Source organism: Mesocricetus auratus, unplaced genomic scaffold, assembly GCF_017639785.1.
Source record: "Mesocricetus auratus isolate SY011 unplaced genomic scaffold, BCM_Maur_2.0 Super-Scaffold_100004, whole genome shotgun sequence".
Taxonomy (NCBI): Eukaryota; Metazoa; Chordata; class Mammalia; order Rodentia; family Cricetidae; genus Mesocricetus; species Mesocricetus auratus.
The window spans coordinates 59,547,572-59,565,886 of record NW_024429189.1 but is presented as its reverse complement, the minus strand read 5'-3'; the positions used below and the strand labels follow the sequence as shown (position 1 = coordinate 59,565,886).

The following is an 18,315-nucleotide window of genomic DNA, read 5'->3' as shown; positions in this document are numbered from 1 at the left end:
TTATCTGGGATTATAAACAGTCACCTTAATTGATGTTGAGTTGGAATGTGCTACTCACTTTACTTGCCTGGCCACAGGGTCCCAGAGGGGTACAAAGCAGAGAGAAAAAGAATACAAAATCAGTATTTCTTTCTATTTGTACTTCATACCAAGATGACCCAAATGTATTTATTATCACTCATCTTTCCCAGATTTGATAATTCAAGTGGAGAGCTGACACACAATGAATAACAAAGCAATTTGTTGTACTAGACAATTATGCTACTACCAGGTTGTTAAATTAGGATAATTCCTAAAAAATCAGAAAGCCCGAGGCCCCAGATGTCCACTGAGATTGACAAAAATAGACTAGAAAGACCCTGATAGGAACTCCCTAACAAACCAGGCAAGTGGAAGATATGTAGAGAGAGGGCACTGGTATTTTATAGGTAGTAAGAAGAATGCCAGCACTGGTAATACAATATCAGTAATTCTAGCACTTGGGCAAGCTGAAGCAGGATTGCAAGTGTAAGGCCAGGCTGGGCTCCACAGTGAGACCCTATCTCAAAGAACAAAAATAACCAAATGAGAAATAGTGTGTGGAAGGGGACTAGAAAAAAAAAGCTAATGAGGAAAAACAAATTATTGTAAACAAAGAGATAGCTCTTTCTTCCCCAAACTAGTCAATAAACAGAAGAATGTTAGGAACATAAGAGTCCATAGAGCAACTAGATTGTTGTGTCTGGAGTATCTCAGGATTTAACACATATGTCAATGACTGCACAACAGTGGGGAAAGACAACAGAGCTATGATGGGCAAGGTCTACCTATCTGTATAAATATAAATCTGTATAAATACATTCTAGTAAAATATTCCTTGGAAATCAGTAAAGTTATGGTAGATACTCATGTAATACAAAGTCAGTACAGGAGAAATCGGACCAAAAACAAGCAAACAAACACTAAAGACACAGAAAACAAACACCAAAAAGGCAGACAAAAATCCACAATAACAACTTTAAATGTGAATTAACTAAATAATCCAAAGAAAGAGATTGTCTGACTCAAGGTAAGATGTGGCGCCATTGAGAAGGCTCAGGAAGTAAAAGCACTCACTATGTGAACTGGAGAATCCAAGTTTGATCCCTAGAACCCATGGTAGAAAGAAATTACCAGATCCTAAAGCTGTCCGTTTACTCGGAGAACGTTATTAGTTGTATTAAACAGTGCATGGCACATGCAAGTCCACACGCACATTCACATATCATGTACATACAATAAATAACAAATACATTTTTAAAAATGAAGGTGTAACCATATTCCTTTCTTTTGTTTTTTTGTTTTTTTTTTTTTAATGTGTAAACAAGTCTGGGCCTTGGTGGCTCACGCCTTTTATCCCAGCACTCTGGAGGCAGAGACAGGCGGATCTCTGTGAGATCAAGGCCTGGTCTACAGAGCGAGTTCCCGGACAGGCTCCAAAGCAACACAGAGAAACCCTATCTTGAAAAATCAAAATCCAAAACTAAACAAAAAGTGTAACTAAAAGACAGTCATAGTGGCATACCCATGGGAGGCTGAGTCCTGGAGGCTCACTATGTGTTCCAGGGTAACCTAGGTTCAAGAGTAAGTTCCAGCCTGAACTACACAGTGAAACTATGCCGACAAACAAACATACAAAAAACAACTAAGTTGAAAATAAAGAATGGAAAAAGATAAATCATGTAATCAGAAACCATGAAAGAATTAGACTAGCTATACTAATATTAAAGTAGAGACATTTTATAGTATAGTTAATTTTAATTCATCATGAAGATATAAAAATTATGAACATATATGCATCTAATAACAATGTCAAAAACACTTTAATAAAAAAGTAACCAAGGAGAAATACACAATTCAGCAATAATAGTTTTTTCAATATCATTTTGACAATGGACAGATCGAGACCAAAAACCAACAATGATTTACAAAGCATCAACACTATTAACCAAGCATCTGGACTTCACCTAACACTAACAGAATACACATTCTGATCAAGCACATTTGCTATGTTAGCCTATATGCTAAGCAAAAAACAAGTTACAATAAATTTAAAATAACGGAAGTCATACAAAGTATGTTGTTCGTAAGCCACACCAAAATTAAATACGAGATTAAAAAAAAGGAAAATAGTCAACTATTTGGAAAAAGAAAAACACCCTAAACAACTAAATGAGTGGTTCTCGACCTTCCTAATGCGGCAATCCTTTAATACAGTTTCTCATGCTGTGTGACCCCAAGCATAAAATTAATTTTGTTGCTACTTCATAACTGTAGTTTTGCTACTGTAAATATCTGTAAATATAATGTTAATATTTTCTGATGGTCTTAGGTGACCCCTGTGAAAAGGTCAATCAATAACCCCCAAGGGGTCATGACCCACAGATTGAGAACCAAAGGATTAAAGTTCGAAAGGAGAAACAAAGATGACTGGGCACAAGGCCATCTCTAATCGAGTACATCTGACTAGATTCCAATGACCTGTGGGTAAGAGCAAGAAAAACCTGACACTTCCCATTGATTTTAATCAAAATAGTGAATTAAGTACATCAGACTCACATCTGCCAGGAACAGATGCTCATTAGGATGAAAGTCAAGAGGATTATGCAGGGCAGATAACATACCCTACATCATTCAGGCCCTATCTTCAGAAGATTTTTGTTCTTCAAGTAATTAAGAGGAAGCTGTACTGCGCCAGGACTTCTCATTTCACTTCTCTGAGGCCTCAAACATGTCAAAAACTATTATAAGCTTAAGAACCTTTTGGGAGATACTCCCTACTTGAATTCAAGCAATATGGCTCAGAAGATAGAAGAGGGTTCGGCAGACCAATTTTTTTTTTTTTTTTTTTTTTTTGGTTTTTTGAGACAGGGTTTCTCTGTATTGTTTTGGAGGCTATCGGTCCAGCCCAGCCTCGAACTCACAGAGATCCGCCTGCCTCTGCCTCCCGAGTGCTGGGATTAAAGGCGTGCGCCACCACCGCCCGGCTTCGGCAGACCAATTTTAATCTCCCAACTTTACCTCTCCATAGTACTACGCTAGGTAAATGATATACTTCTCTGAACTTTGCTCTTCTTCCCTGCCAGGTAGGAATGCTAACACAAACACCTACTTCACAGGGTTAGAACAATGATTTACAGAGACAGTGTAAAGGAAAGTACTAAGGACTACACCTAGTCTACTGAGGCAGTGGCTACATTCGTTTCAGCGCTTGTCTACTAAAAAATCAGCTAGGAGGGCTTTCTAGACTGGTACATGCGCTTCACCCCCAATACACATGTTAAAGATTCAATAGCACTTAAGGGTATGTATATTTCTTTAAGTATGCGTCCAGAATCTGTGTTGCCTTGGGTTGACAGGTGGTTTGAATCCAGTAGGAACGTACAGATTTTGAAACTGCACCAAGATTAAAAAAAAAGAGGTAAAGATGAACAAAATACTAGCACTCTGGTGCAATGGCTTCATTTGTCCCAGGTTCTAGTGGGAGAAAACAGATCGAAAGGATCTTAATTTCCCACAAATCTACTTTTACTGATGTTTCTGAATAGATTGATTGAGAGCCACTGGAGACTCATCTGCCACCATAGTACTGGTCACGACTCTAAAACTGCAGCTGTGTGCTCACTCTGTCCTTCTATATCTGCCATATTTCTTTGCAAAAAGCCAAAAAAGTTCTACTTATATTTGGAACCAAGAACTGAGCAGCACTTTAAGGTATGATCTAATGCCAAGACTCCAAGATACAGGAGGGCAGGGATTCAGTCTGTTTTGTTCACCCTGCAGTCCACTGCATGGACTGGACAATTGCAGAACAAGTGCTTGCCAAGTGTACCTGTTCTGCGACCATCACAGTCTTGTTCCAATCATATAAGAGAAAGTACCTTTCCAGGAAAATTGGGAATGTTTACTGTTAAAAGACCAATCAATTTCTCCTGCACTCTGAAAGCCATTATTATAGCACTTCAATTACATAGTCGCAAGTTTGATAAAAAGCAAAATATCTATATCTAGGAGAACAAGAAGGCTCAGAGATAAAGCTATTATTATGTATTAAGATTTCCCGCAGCAATCTCCACTTAGGTATAAAGGGTCATGCCTAGGAACCACTATTTAAAACAGAAAAAGTGAGTAAGAAAAAAACGCTTTGACAGTCAGTAAAAGATTCCTGGGAATCCTTTCTGTGTTAAGGTCTTGGCAAATGAATTCTATGCTGATGCTTTGTATTTTTAAAGTAACTGTGGGACAGCAGACTAGGAAAGTAGCTTAGAGTTGAAGTATTCAAGTCCACTGTCTGGGCTCAGTTCTACCTCTTCTACTCTCTAGCTTTATGGCTAAGGCCTGTCCACAGTCACCGGTATTCCCTCCATCATTCATTATATAACACCAGTTGACTCAGAACTATTGCAGGATTGAAACAAAACTTTTCGAAGGCACTTAAAATGCTTCCTAGTACATAGTAAGTAATACACATTCTAGTTTTTGTTGCTGTTACTATTAGCGCTGCAGTTTTCTAAAGGAAAGATAAAGAAAAATGACATAGCTGTTAACAGAATATGGATGGACATCCAAGTATCTACACATGATGACAGTTTCACAAGAAGTCACAATAGGCATGCTAATATTGCTATTGAGAAAATGGTATTAACGATGAATAGAAACAATTGCTAACTCAGGCATGAGGTTCAAGAGTCTAGATTTCCTTCTCTTGGTGGCATTTACAATCATTTGATAAATTCTCAATAGGTTTCAAACCTATATATAACCTAGAAAATGCCACTTACAGTCGAAGGCATCTGTAAGGACAACCAAGCCTGCAGTTGTCAGGACATTTGTTAGAAAGTAGGGAATGAAAAGTAAAGGTGAAAAATTACTAGAGCAAAGGAATAAAAGAAATAACTATATAGCTGTTATTTTAAAAAAAAAGCCTAATGTCAAGGAAACAGAGATTTTGCTGGCAGCAGAAGAGGAAGATGTGCCATGTGTAGAGGCAGATGTCTGGAACAAAAAAGGGAGCAGAGGAGCTCTTTGATATCATTGCCTGGTAGCAAGTGGTTATCTGTTACAAGCCTTCAGACAATCCACATAGCAGTGTCAGGCAAGGAGAGGTGCAGATTCCCTCTCTTAACAACTGGGGCCAGAGTCCTCTTCCGGCAGCTATCTGGAGACAGGCCCTATGAAGTTCTAGTGTCTGGCTGAGAAACTCCTGTGGACTGTAGGATTCTGGACTTTGATGTTAAGTCAAGGGTTTTACTTTGGGGAGGACCAGATTCCATGGCCTGCCAGTTGCCACAGTAGCAACATTAAAAATTCTAAAACAAAGCTGGCCTTGGTGGCTCAGGCCTTTAATCCTAGTCTCGGGAGGCAGAGGCAGGCAGATCTCTGAGTTCAAGGCAAAGCTGGTCTCCATGTTAAGTTCTAAATCAGTCATGGATAGATAGTGAAACCTTGTCTCAAAACAAAATTCCATAAATATTGGGGTTTTGGGTGTACACTTTCACACCTTTGATTTCAGCATTTGGGAGGCAGAGGCCAAATTCCAAGCCTGGGGTACACTGTGAGACTATGTTGCCTCCCTCCCCCCAAAAAAAAGAAAAAGGAAGAGAGAGAACCTAAAACAAAGCTGACAGCATGTGACACTCTCATAGCCCTCAAGTGCTATCTTCACACCAGTTGCTTTTCTACCTTTAACCACCACATGACCCAGATTTCCAAAAACCACAATGCCATCTTAAAGACCCCTTTAAGATATGCCTAATACAAATGAAGTTTTATACATTTTAGACATAATTTTATAAGTTGGCAGTGCAAGTGATGGGAAGGAGGGCAAAGAATGTAATGAGGAAATAACCATCACAAAAAAAAAAAAGGATTTCTGCTGTATTCCCTTTTTTTTTTTTTGGAGACTGTCCAGAAGTAGATGCATACATGTCTCAGAACATGGTCACATCATGCCTCAGAAACCCAAAGCGTGGGTCACTCATCACAGACCACCTCAGCATCACCTAACCAGCCTATTTTCTACCATGTGAGTTCTGAGCTGGCTCCACAAGTCTCTCCCCTCCTCCTTCCTCATGAGATTCCAGTGCTGGCAGAAGCAAAGGGGTGAGAGGTTTGTATTAAGCTCTTAATTAAAAATCACAGGATCTAGCTCATGAGTATCTCACCAACTGAACCATGAGCAAGATACCTTTATCATTTGATTAAAGCACAGTCAAGATTTAGTTACCTATATTAAGATACAAAAGGCTTTAGATTTTTTTCCTTCCTTCCAATGGTGGGGATGGGGGGTGGAGGATGGGGGTGGGGGTGGTGTAGTGGTGCATGCCTTTAATCCCAGCATTTGGGAGGCAGAGGCAGGCAGAGAGAGCTCAGTGAGTTTGAGGCTCAGTGGTCAAAAAGTGAGTTCTAGGACAGCCAGAACTATTACACCAAGAAACCCTATCTCGAAAAACAAAACAAACAACAAACAACAACAACAACAAAATTACTTTTCGTTCCCCTTTCTTTACAAAAGGACCGAAGGAAGTAGAACTAGGAAAGGAACAGTTTCTCATCCCTACTGATTCTTGTCTAGAAGTAAGAAACTGCACAGAGGGCCAAACAAACAAACATTCAGAAAGATGGTAGGAGACTATCATACAGTACAAGGGAAAGAGTAAGAAGTTTTAGCTTCTTGCCTTTCACAATTCCAAAACCCAAAGAACTGTTTCCTTACCTGCCAGGACTCTGTTAACCGAAGAGTGAGTAGCCAAGCCAGGCTGTCCACGTTCATGAAAAATCCCAGCATAAGGCAAGTACTCAGGCAGCAAAAAACGCCTGTAAGAAGGAATCACATGTGAAAAGCCAACTAAATACTACCGAATAACAAAGAGATACCACAGAGTTGCAAAATAATTGGCTAAGTAAGGCTAGGCATAATGATGTACAACTATAATCCTAACACATGGGAGGCTAAGGCAGGAGGATTGCAAATTCAAGGCGAGACTGAGCCCAGAACATAAATTGTAATGTAATATAGCCTGAAGGAACACTAACCTAAAAATCCACTGAAGCTCAAAAAGGTGTAAAAACGGATGTATCCTTTTGTAAATTTGTAACTCCTTATTGCCCCTTTTCTAAGTAAAGTAGCCAGGTGTGGTGGTATATGCCTTTAATCCCTGTATTCACAGGCATAGGTTGACAGATCCCTATGAGTTCCAGGCCAGTTACAGCTATATAGTGAGACTCTACCACAAGACTTCTACCTATGAGCAATATGCTCTTGGTGCCATATTTCAATGCACTGTGTCTAATTATCTCCCATGAAATGTTTAGAGGCATGACTAGAACACAGACTCATTAGGAAGTAATTCCATACATGGGTAATCCAAAAGCCAAAGATTAAACTAAGTTCTAAAGGTTTATGTGGTGTGGCTCAGTGGCAGAATGCTTCTCTAGCATGTGCCAAGACCCTGGGTTCTAGTTCTACAACTGTAAAAGCAAGTTAAATCAAACAAAAATGAAATCCTAGGCTTTCATCAAGGATCCTTCTATGCTTACAATCCAGTTCTTACCTTGGGACAAAGCGTCCAAGTGAAGGTGCAGACATTCGGGCATTTCGGGGAGCACGGTGCCTAGATCTGTCACCATTGTCCCTGGAGAAAACAGAGAGACTACACATAAGACAGTGACTGAAGCAGACTCATTCACCTGCCAAACATAAGTGCCTGCAAACAAAACTCCTACACTCAGGAGAGGCGGCCAAAGGCAGCAGTCTTCTGTTGGCTAATTCAGAACCCTCAAGCGAGCTCTGAAAAGACTTTCTTGAGTCAATGCGGTTTTTGAATCCCGTAGTATCTGAAAGTGAATTCAACTTTTCTTTAATTTTTCAGACAGGGTCACTCTAAGTCTTCGTTGTCCTGGAACTCACTATGTAGACAAGGCTGGTCTCAAACTCATAAAGATCCACCTGCTTCTGCCTCCAGAGTGCTGAGATTAAAGGCATTTGCCACCACATTTGGTTCAAGAATGTCTTTTTCTTCATTAGATCCCCTTGGCAGATAGAGAGAGACTGAGTTTGGGGGGCTAGATATATAACTCAGTGACACAGCCCTTATCTGTCTGGCTCATTCCTTAATATTACAAAAAAAAAAAAAAAAAAAAAAGGCAAGCAGACAGAAAGACAGGGACAAGAAAAAATTCTTAGTTCCTTCTTTGAAAAACTGGAAAATTGACAGTGATGAAAAATATTACAAATGAACTCCTAAACCAAGACAAATGAGCTTTTTTATTTTTTTAAAAGGTATTTTATTATAGATTATTGAAACAATAGTAATAAAATTAAGTACCTGCTAAGTTAGTTCAAATGTTAATGTTATCCTACTTAAATCTCTCTAGCTATCCCATGAGGTATTATTAGTCTGATTTTACATAAGGAAACTAAGAATCAGACAGGCAAACCAAGGTCACAGGCTAGAAAAAGGTTGAGGATTCAAGGAAGGGTTAACTTAAACCTTGGGCTCTTTTCACTGTGTTTCACTGCTTCCTACAAGGAAAGAAACTTCACGTGGCTTAAGTTTCCAACACATCAAAGAAACAGTAAGTCAAAGGGCACTGACTGGACCAAACAGTTAATTAGCTGCTTAGACAACTCCAGGAAATAAATGAACCTCTGAGAGCCTGATTTGGGAGATCAGAATTCTCTCTTTGGATTACCTTCAGATCAATGAGATAATCTTCAAACTAGTCCTGGAACCAAAGTTAAAGAACATTTTGGCTTTTAAGTGGCCCACTGGGACCTGTACCAGTCAGAAACAAAAGCCTTTAAAGGTTTTATGTTAGGTAGAATGGGCTTCTGAGCATTAAGCAAAATCAATACCAAGGCTATTGGAAGCTGATCCAGTATCAGTATTTGGGTTCCCCCCCCACAAAGAAAACATACACTGTTGTTTTCCTAAGATATTGTATTTTGTTGACTTGAAACTCTGGGGATAAAAGGAAAGATAAGGAGAGAGATATAAGATTACATAGGTAGTAAAAAGGAAGGTGGGGGGTAAAAAACAATTTATAAGAGGGATGGTTGGGAGTCTGGAAAAATGACTTACTGGATTACAGTTTGCCATGTGAGCATCAGAACTGGAGTTCTGATTCCCAGAACTCATATAAAAGCTGGGCTGGCATGGGAGCAGCTTGTAATCCTAGGAGGCAGACACTATGTAAGGAAAGCTGGCAACCTAGTTAGGATAGCCAGAATCGGGGAGTTCATCAAGAGACCCTGCCTTAACACATAAAGTGAAGGAGAAATCAAGGAAGATACTCAACATCAACTTCAAGCCAAGTCCACACTGCACCCACGTCCACATGCACGTCCACACAGGCACATCATACACATGTCCACATATACACATAAGCCACACACACATACATGCATGGACATGTACGAATATATCAGAAGTGGCTAGCCAATAAAATGCAATTACTGAAGAGTTCTTCACATGCACACAAACAAGCTGAATATATAACAAATAAGCTAGCTCTGAAACTAAACATGCTGCTACTTTTCAAATATATGGTTTTGGCTGTGACCAGTTAAGGAATTAATTTTAAAGTAAAACTAAAGTCATAACTTTTCATTATTGTGCATTTATCAGTGAATGTAACTAATTATCATGAAAGGAGTTAGAAAACATTTAAAAATTTTAAAATTCCTATGCAAGGAAAAACAGAGGCCCCCAGGCCCCAGGAAAAATGAAAGCAGCATTACAGGACAGATTCTGTCCCACGGCTCTGGACTGAGCTATTCTTCTAGAAACCCCTTGTGGAGTTGATACATGCTTCTTCAAGCCTACAGATCATCCCCTTCTATTAACATGGAATACTAAGGATTAGCAGCTAGGAAGGGCAGGGTACTACACAGTATTGGTAAGGTGCTGATACTTTAAGATAACATAAACCCTGGTGAGAGGACACTGGATGACAAGTGACAACAATGAGTGGGGAGAAGTTTGACTCCCACAATATATATCACAATCCTCTTCTTGCTGTTTTAAAGCCTAAAAACAGTATTTTTTTTCCAGCCTGGTGATGGTGGCGCATGCCTTTAATTCAAGTACTTGGGAGGCAGAGACAGGTGGGTCTCTGTGAGTTTGAGGCCAGCCTCGTTGACAGAATGAGTTCCAGAACAGCCAAGGCTACACAGAGAAAACCTCCCCCCCAAATCAAAACCAGTATCTTTTGCATTTTAAATGAAAAGGGGCTAAAATGGTAACTTATTGTATAAGCACCAACACACACACACACACACACACACACACACACACGTGCGCATCCCAATTGAAGAAAAAGGGAGAGCAGCTAAAATGTCTAATGATTATTGAAACATGATATATATAGGAAAATAAAAATAAGATATGGTGACACACATGTAGTGTGTCAGGAGACTGAAAGCCTGGGCTGCACAGTGAGAACCAATCACTAAAGAGAAACAGAGAGACAGACAACAGGCATAGTTGGCTCAGATATAAGCAAACTCTGAAATGGATGGCACCACAGGAAGACTAACATATAAGTGAGTAGAGATGTCTATGCTGGCCTTAGCATCTTGACTAAGGATGGGTAAGGAGGAGCTGAATAGCATCTCAATAACATGCAGATAAGCCTCTGAACTCAGTGTTAAGACTCTAGCAACAGGAAAACGACAGGACAAGAACAATTAGGGAAGTATGAAACGTGGGAAACACACAAATGAGATGCTGTCTGAGAGAGAAACCAGCAAAATCCTCTAAGAGAAAACAGCATAACAGAAAAGCATCTTAAATGTTTACTAACCAGGAAAAACCTTGAAAAGAAGAATGTGTCAAGGTAGCAATGATCAAAATGTCCAAAAGCCAAATTGGGTGACAAGAGGAGGAAAATTTGGTACAGTATACGAAAATCACCTACAAAGGCACAGCTCCAAATAAGTTCAAGGTGAGAAGAATAACTGACTTTACTGCTTATAAAAAGTGGATCTGGAGATGACTGAAGCTGGGAAAACAAATTTCAGTGCATGTGAGATTTGGGAGAAAGAAACAATGGTAAGAGTTTCAGGAAAACACCAAAGGAGTTAGAAACACTTAAAGTAATGACATATTCAGAAGACTAGGAGACTGCTTTTCACTCACTGCTAACACAAGGTTGTCAGAGAGCAAGATGCGTGAGTTAGAAGACAGTGAAATAAGTCAAAAAGAGACTGAATATGATGAGCAGATCCACAGTAGGTTGACCTTAGCAGTAGTGGAAAATTACTAAATACCAGCCGCTAACACAATATAGCTAACAACATTTTATGGAAAAGAAGTAAAGAAAAGAATATGCAAATATGTTAATGCTATCTCTCTATCAAAAAGGAATACTTTTTAAGGGAACACCCAAGAAATCCTCATCAATTTTAACAGCCGGAAGCTGCCTTTAAGTCAGCAGGACAGAAACAGTCTGCGTTATTAATGGCTTTTCCAGTAGTTGAACTCTGTGTATCTCTGATTAACTCTCTAAGGGGTATTTGGAAGGATAGATAGTGGGGGAAAACTAAAATTTTGCCAAAAAATGATTTTATAAAGAAACACCCTTCAAACAAGCTTCTAAGACAAACATTTCGTGAAAGACTACACAACTCCAGAACAGCGGAGAAACACAGTGGCAACTCTGCTATATGTCCAAGTCTAGGACTAGGATCCTCAGAGAAAGGCCACGATTTAAAGAAATGAAAAATACACCTACAGACTATTGTCTGAGCCCTGACTAGACAGTCAAGTTGTCATTATTCCTCAGTGACAACAGCTCTGACATGAGCCTTGAGGAATGAATCTCTTGCATCAAAAAGCTCAAAAGGCCATTGTCTTCTTGACAGTACAGTTGATTTGGTAAAGACTCAAAAACAAAAACAAAAAACAAAAAACAACCTTGTCTAAAAGCAATACCTTGTTTCCCTTTAACTCTGTTTGTATTCCTCTCCAGACAATAGAGGCCTAGTTTGCATTCCTGTCTCTGAATGGCACATTGACTGGTCAAGTCCTTTTCTTCCTAGCTGCTATTAGAAACTGAGGCTCAGTCTTTATTTCCAGGGATTGCACTTAAGTACATTTTAAATTTTTGTCCCAGATGATATCCCGTGTAAGAAGCCTAACAATGTAGGTCTCCAGAACAACATAACCTCAATTTTTCTTCAAAGAATACTAATATGAGGTAATTATCAATTTCAAATTCTTGTCCTCCCTTATTCTATCTCCTAATTTCATTTGCCTACATTATGTAAATAATTCATATTGTGCATTTTTTTTTTTTGGTTTTACGAGACAAGGTTTCTCTGTATTGTTTTGGAGGCTATCGGTCCAGCCTGGCCTCGAACTCACAGAGACCCGCCTGCCTCTGCCTCCCGAGTGCTGGGATTAAAGGCGTGCGCCACCACCGCCCAGCTTCATATTGTGCATTTTCTGATAAAACAAACAAATAAATCTAAGTGGCAATGCTTTTCTCCCTGTACCTTTTGACTGTTTAAATTCATTCCTTCTGTATTTTCCCATTTTTAGCCTAGGAACAATCTATATATATTCTACTTTCCTTCTCTTCATTTCTTCTTTTCCATTACCCAAAATAAATACTTACCTGTACTTTATTTGCTCATGGAAGAGTAAAATTTCTAAAGCTGCCAAGCAATGTTACACATTTCTAAGGAACAGGCCATAACCCTTGGTAAAGAAGTAGTATTTATATAGGTAGTTATTTTATAAATATATTGAGGCTTGACAAATATCAGATAGGCTTTTCCCCCTCTTCAGGAGGTCTCTTTACTTCCTGAGAATTTTCGCTACTCTCTCTTTGCTGAGTATGAAGGACAACCTTCTAAGGCAGTTAACACCAACAGAAATCCAAGAACCTTAGGGTTAGAAGAGTGTCAGTATGGGGGCTGGAGAGATGGCTCAGCGTTTAAGAGCACTGGCTACTCTTCCAAAGGACCGGGTTCAATTCCCCACACTCACATGGCAGCTCACAACTGTCTGTAACTCCAGTTCCAGCAGATCTGACACCCTCATACAGACATACATGTAGGCAAAATCCTAAAGTACATTAAATAATGATAAATAAATCTTAAAAAAAAAAAGAAGTGTCAGTTCTGTCCAATTTGCTTTACCATCAGACATCAGGACCTGGGGAAAAAAGACTTGTTCTCAAACCATTTCTCCTGCATCAGTACACTTGTCAAAGTAGATTCCTTTAACCAAGGATTTTTAGAGTTGGCTATCTAAACACTGTCTAAACACTGAATAACAGCTGCCCCCAATACACACAAGGTTTATATTTCCCAGCTAGGTGTCCTAAGTTCTCCACAGCCAGACTCAACCAAGACTAGAACCCAGACAATAGAGATAGCAGGTAATGACAAGAGACTCTAATTCCAAGCAATGCTGTTCTAGGGGTCAGCTGTTAACTTACAGAAATTTACTTCAATACTGTCTCCAGTAACAGCAATCAAAGATTGATGAAGCATTTTATTTGGTATAGTAGATGAGATGGTCATCTTCTCAAGAACATCCACAAATAGGCCTCAGTCTTGGAAAACATCAAGGAGGCTTGCAAAATGACATACATTTGTAGTGCTCCTACTCAGGGAAATCAGGTAGGTGGATCATCTGAGCCCAGAAGTTCAGGTTCAGCCTCAACAACATACAAAACCCAATTTTGAACAACAACAACAACAACAACAAAAAAATGACATCTAGCTAGGCATGGCAGTAAACACCTTTAATCCCAGCACTCTAGAGATAGAAGCCAGTCTGACCTATGTAATGAGTTTCAGGTCATACTATATACTAAAACCCTGGTTTTGTTTTTGTTAAAAAGGCATCTATGAAGAAAACACTAAGGACTTTAACAACAAATACTTAAAATCCAACACTCAAAATATCTCCTCTATATACCTATCACTACTCAACTAGTTCTTCTGTATCAGTTGACTTATGAGTCACATTACATCACCTTAACCAGGGCTGTCAGAGTTAGCTTCCTAAAGCTCATGTTTAATAATGGCTGCCTTTGATAAGCATAAAGTCAGACATTGCAAGCCTTGATAGTTCTCAATTTTCTGATCTTTCTCATATCACCAACACTCCATACCTCTAGTCAGAGATCTATTCAGGCTTCTGAATAAACCCTGTGAATCTGTTTCTGAGCTTTTGGTTGTCATTCCCTTTATCTAGCATCTCCTTCCCTATGTCCATTTCTTCACAGATTCATCTTTCTAAGTTCAGGGGCTAGGGAGATGGCTCAGTGGGTAAAGTATTGCTGTGGAAGCCTGACAACCCGACTTAGGATCCCCAGAATCCATGTAAAAACTAGATATAATTATGACCGGTCTGCAATTCCAGCATACCCCTTTAGGGAGATAGGCAGAGACAAGAGAATTCTCAGAAGTCAAGCTGGTCATGCAACAGGGAACAAAACTGACATTGTATCAAGTAAGGTGTAAGGTGAAAACCAATACATCCATTCAGTGGAATGCAACTCTTCCTCACCTTGTCACCAAACTCCATACAACTTAAAAACAAGTAAAACAAAAGTAGTTCTATTCAGTCTTCAAAACCAAGCTTAAATCATGGAGTGTCAAATTTCTCCAAAATCTGTTCTTTCTTCCCACAAAGCTGTCTTAATACTTTAATGGAAGTATCACAGTCTATCTTTTCACATTTTATTTACTTTGTATTTTATTATATAATGTGTATTGGTGTTTTGCCTACATGTATGTATGGGCACTGTGAGCATGCAGTGCCCACAGAGGCCAGTGAAGGTACTGGATCACCTTGAACTGGAGGTATAAACAGTTGTGAACTGCCATGTAGGTTCTGGAGGGGTCCTCTGGAAGATCAGCCAGTGTTCGTAACTGCTGAGCTACCTCTCCACTTAATATATAAAATTCTGATCATTTATTCTGTAACTAAAATGTTTTAATGTCACCCTCATAACAGGATGAAGCTCATCTTCTTGCAAGACACATAAGCCTCTTAATATCTGCGCGTCTCTGATTCGCAGGCCTCATCTTTTTACATAGATTTGAACTTTACAATGACACCTACCAAGAAAAGTCAACTGTCAAAACAACTATGCATCTAGTTGTTTTGTTTTATTCCCCCCTTCTAAGCTCAACTACAGAAAGACCATATTTTAAGACTGTTATCTAGCGAGGGATGTAGTTTAGTGGCAGAATACTTGCCTAGCAGCCTGCAAAGAGAACAACATCTGTTTGTTTGGTTATTTTTTAATTCTGTTCATTTAGTTGTTTTTTATTTATTTGTTTGTCTGTTTGTTTGGGTTTTTCAAGGCAGGGTTTCTGTGTATATCCCTGGCTGACCTAGAACTCCCTCAGTAGACCAGGCTGGTCTTGAACTCACAGAGATCTACCTGTCTCTGCCTCCTGAATGCTGGGATTAAAGGCATTTGCCATCATCTTCTAAAGTCTGTAAGTGAAAGGAAGAAACAAAGACAAGTCCTTTTTAAAATGATGTAGCCATCTTTCTCTCTCTGAAGATTTCAGATGGCAAAATCTGCACTTCTCTTTTTTGGCTACAGTTTACATATTTGTTATTAGAGATAAGTCAAGGAGTCTTGCAGAAATCCTGTAACTTCCTAGCTCAGAGGAGAAAGCATGAGCATGCACTACTGAGGATATGAGGCTTCCCTACTGGAACTTCTAGGCAGGACTTGAAGTAAATGTCTCACTCAGGATTATTATTTATCTGGTTTTTAACATATTTCCTTCGCCATGCGCTGAACTAAATCTGTTACATCAAAAGAGTAGAGGAAGAATAATAAAATGTAAATTAAAGAGAGGGGGGGACTAAACACTTATAGGCATAAAACAAAATAAATAAATCTTTTACAAGTATTTATTTAAAAAATAGTTTGATACGGTGGTACATACCCCTATAATCTTAGTACTTAGGGGGTTGCAGCAGGAGAATCATGAGTTACAGGCTAGCCTGGGCTACACAGTGAGACTCTGTCTAAAAATAATAACAAAGGAGCTGTTCAAGATCCAGTGGCTTGTGTAACAAGCAAGAGGCCCTAGGTTCAATTCCTAGTACTACTCCCACACTACCCCAAAAGAAAACAAGGAAGGGAGGGAGGGGAAACAACTTTAACTAACCTGAACACTACATCTTAAACTGAAAGACTAAGATTCTCACTGAGATTTTTCCCAGGCAAAAATCCCAAATACAGCCCTGTATCAAAACCAAGAATAAAGGAAGGGTGTATTCTCTTCCATGATAGGAACAATCTTTAAAGTGCTGAATATAATTACCAGTGGCTGTATATGTGGAGGAAGTATTTGTGGCTGATCTAATCTGAAGCATCTTTCGTTTTATCTGTTATTAACAAGTATTGGCTCAGGCTATCTATCCTTTGCTTCTTCAGATGGCTAAGCAGCTATAGAAAGAGGCAGGGAGGGCAGGGACATGAGCTGGGAAAGATTCTAGAATCATGATTAGAATAGCAGCCAAAAAAAAAAAAAAAAGGCACAAGACTAGCTAGAATCAAGGGTCACAGAGATAGTTCAGCATGTAAAAATGTTTGCCATAAAAGTCTGACATTGAGTTTGATTCCCCTATTCTACAGTAAAAGGAGATAAAAAAAGAGAACTGCAACTGTCTCTCCTTTTATCCCGCCCCCCACCCTTGAGACAGCATTTCTGGGTAACTAAACTGCCCTGGCTGCCCTGGAACTTATTATGTAGACTAGGCTGGCCTCAAACTCACAGAGATCTGCCTGCCTCTGCCTCCCAAGTGCTGGCATGCACCACCACTGCCCAGACCCTCTCTTTCCTTCCAATAATAATTTTTTAATTAAAAAATAAAGACTAACTAGAATAGAACTGTCTTAAACACACACACTGTTTCTCTTACAGGTCTTAGCAGTTACTGAACAAAGCACTTTTCTTGGATTTTCATTAAAAATTAAAATAAGAGTTTTGCTATGTTTATATAAATAACATCTACATTCAAGTAAGTGGTCTGAGCTCTAATACAGGCAGACAGTAATGTCAATGGGCAGACACACTTGTACCCTGCTTGTGAGCATTTTTATGCAAAAACAGCTGTCTGAGGGCTTCAGAAGACACCTACTGACAGCAGGTTTCTGGATGTACTGTTTGTACATTTTGATAACACTGGGTTCCTGCCATTTCAATCCTTACCACAGACAGAGATGAATGAATGGCAGGAGAAAATGTTTGCCTAGGAAGATGGTCACCAATCTAGACTACAAAAGAAAATTTAACCTGACCAACTTCCAAGGGCATCCTCCCTGAAGATAAATCTGAAAGGTCTTCTTCTATAATGAATATATGAAAGGACCCAAATATGATTGTACATCACTATTAAAGGACTTTACATCTGAAGACAATAAATACACTGATTTCTGTTCTCTAATCTGAGACCATCTCTAGTATGGTAATATCCTCAGTCAGAGAACAGATAAGATTGAGTTATTAACCCTGTTGTTTGGTCATTATAAAGATTAAATAAAAATTTAAAGTCATTATCTATTTGTAAATAAGCTACATTTGTATTTAAAGTATGGTGACTTCAGCAATTGGCACATATATAGATAAAGATATGAAGTTGTCACTTTGGCATACAGACTATAAACAAAGCTAATAACAACCATACACACATGAAAAACATACTATAGTAGCTGATACCTTTTATTCGATCAATGATAAAAGAGACGCAAAGAAAACATGATCTGGTTTTCTGGGGATTTTTTGCATCTGGATGAAAATTGCTCAAGAACAGTAAAATGGATCTATGACTTAGAAAAGGGAGAGTGGAAAGACCCATGTAAGGCCTCATAGGCAGGACTGTGATGTGCCAAGGAGATATGGAAACACACTATAACAGTGTCCCTTAATGGTGTCCTCTTAGGCAGACTCCTGATCACATAAACTTTACCCGTTTCTCTCTACTAAAGGAAGTATAAATTATGGCTATGTCACACACACACACACACACACACACACACACACACACACACACACACACACACCTTCCTCTTCCAAGAGACTCAGGTTCAATTCTAAGCACCTACATGGTAGCTCACAACTGTTTGTAACTCCAGTCCCAGGAGACTTGACACCCTTGTCTGGTCTCTTGGGTTACCAGGCACACAGTGGTACACATACATACAGGCAGGCAAACACCCATACACATAAGATAAAAATTAATTTAAAAAATTAACATTCTAGTTATAAATGCTAAGGAATAGGATCATGGCAGCCTGATAAATTAG

General features: G+C 39.1%; 1 protein-coding gene across 7 annotated transcripts in view; it reads right to left on the bottom strand.

Moving 5' to 3' along the window:
• Window positions 1–18,315, bottom strand: part of Ambra1 (autophagy and beclin 1 regulator 1) — a 196,486-nt gene that overhangs the window by 91,324 nt on the left and 86,847 nt on the right. For all 7 annotated transcript variants that reach the window (XM_040745841.1, XM_040745843.1, XM_040745842.1 and 4 more), the window contains 2 exons: window positions 7,572–7,652; window positions 6,734–6,834 (listed from right to left, as the gene is read on the bottom strand). In XM_040745841.1, the coding sequence (XP_040601775.1) occupies window positions 6,734–6,834; window positions 7,572–7,652 (182 nt within the window). The remainder of the gene's footprint in view (window positions 1–6,733; window positions 6,835–7,571; window positions 7,653–18,315) is intronic.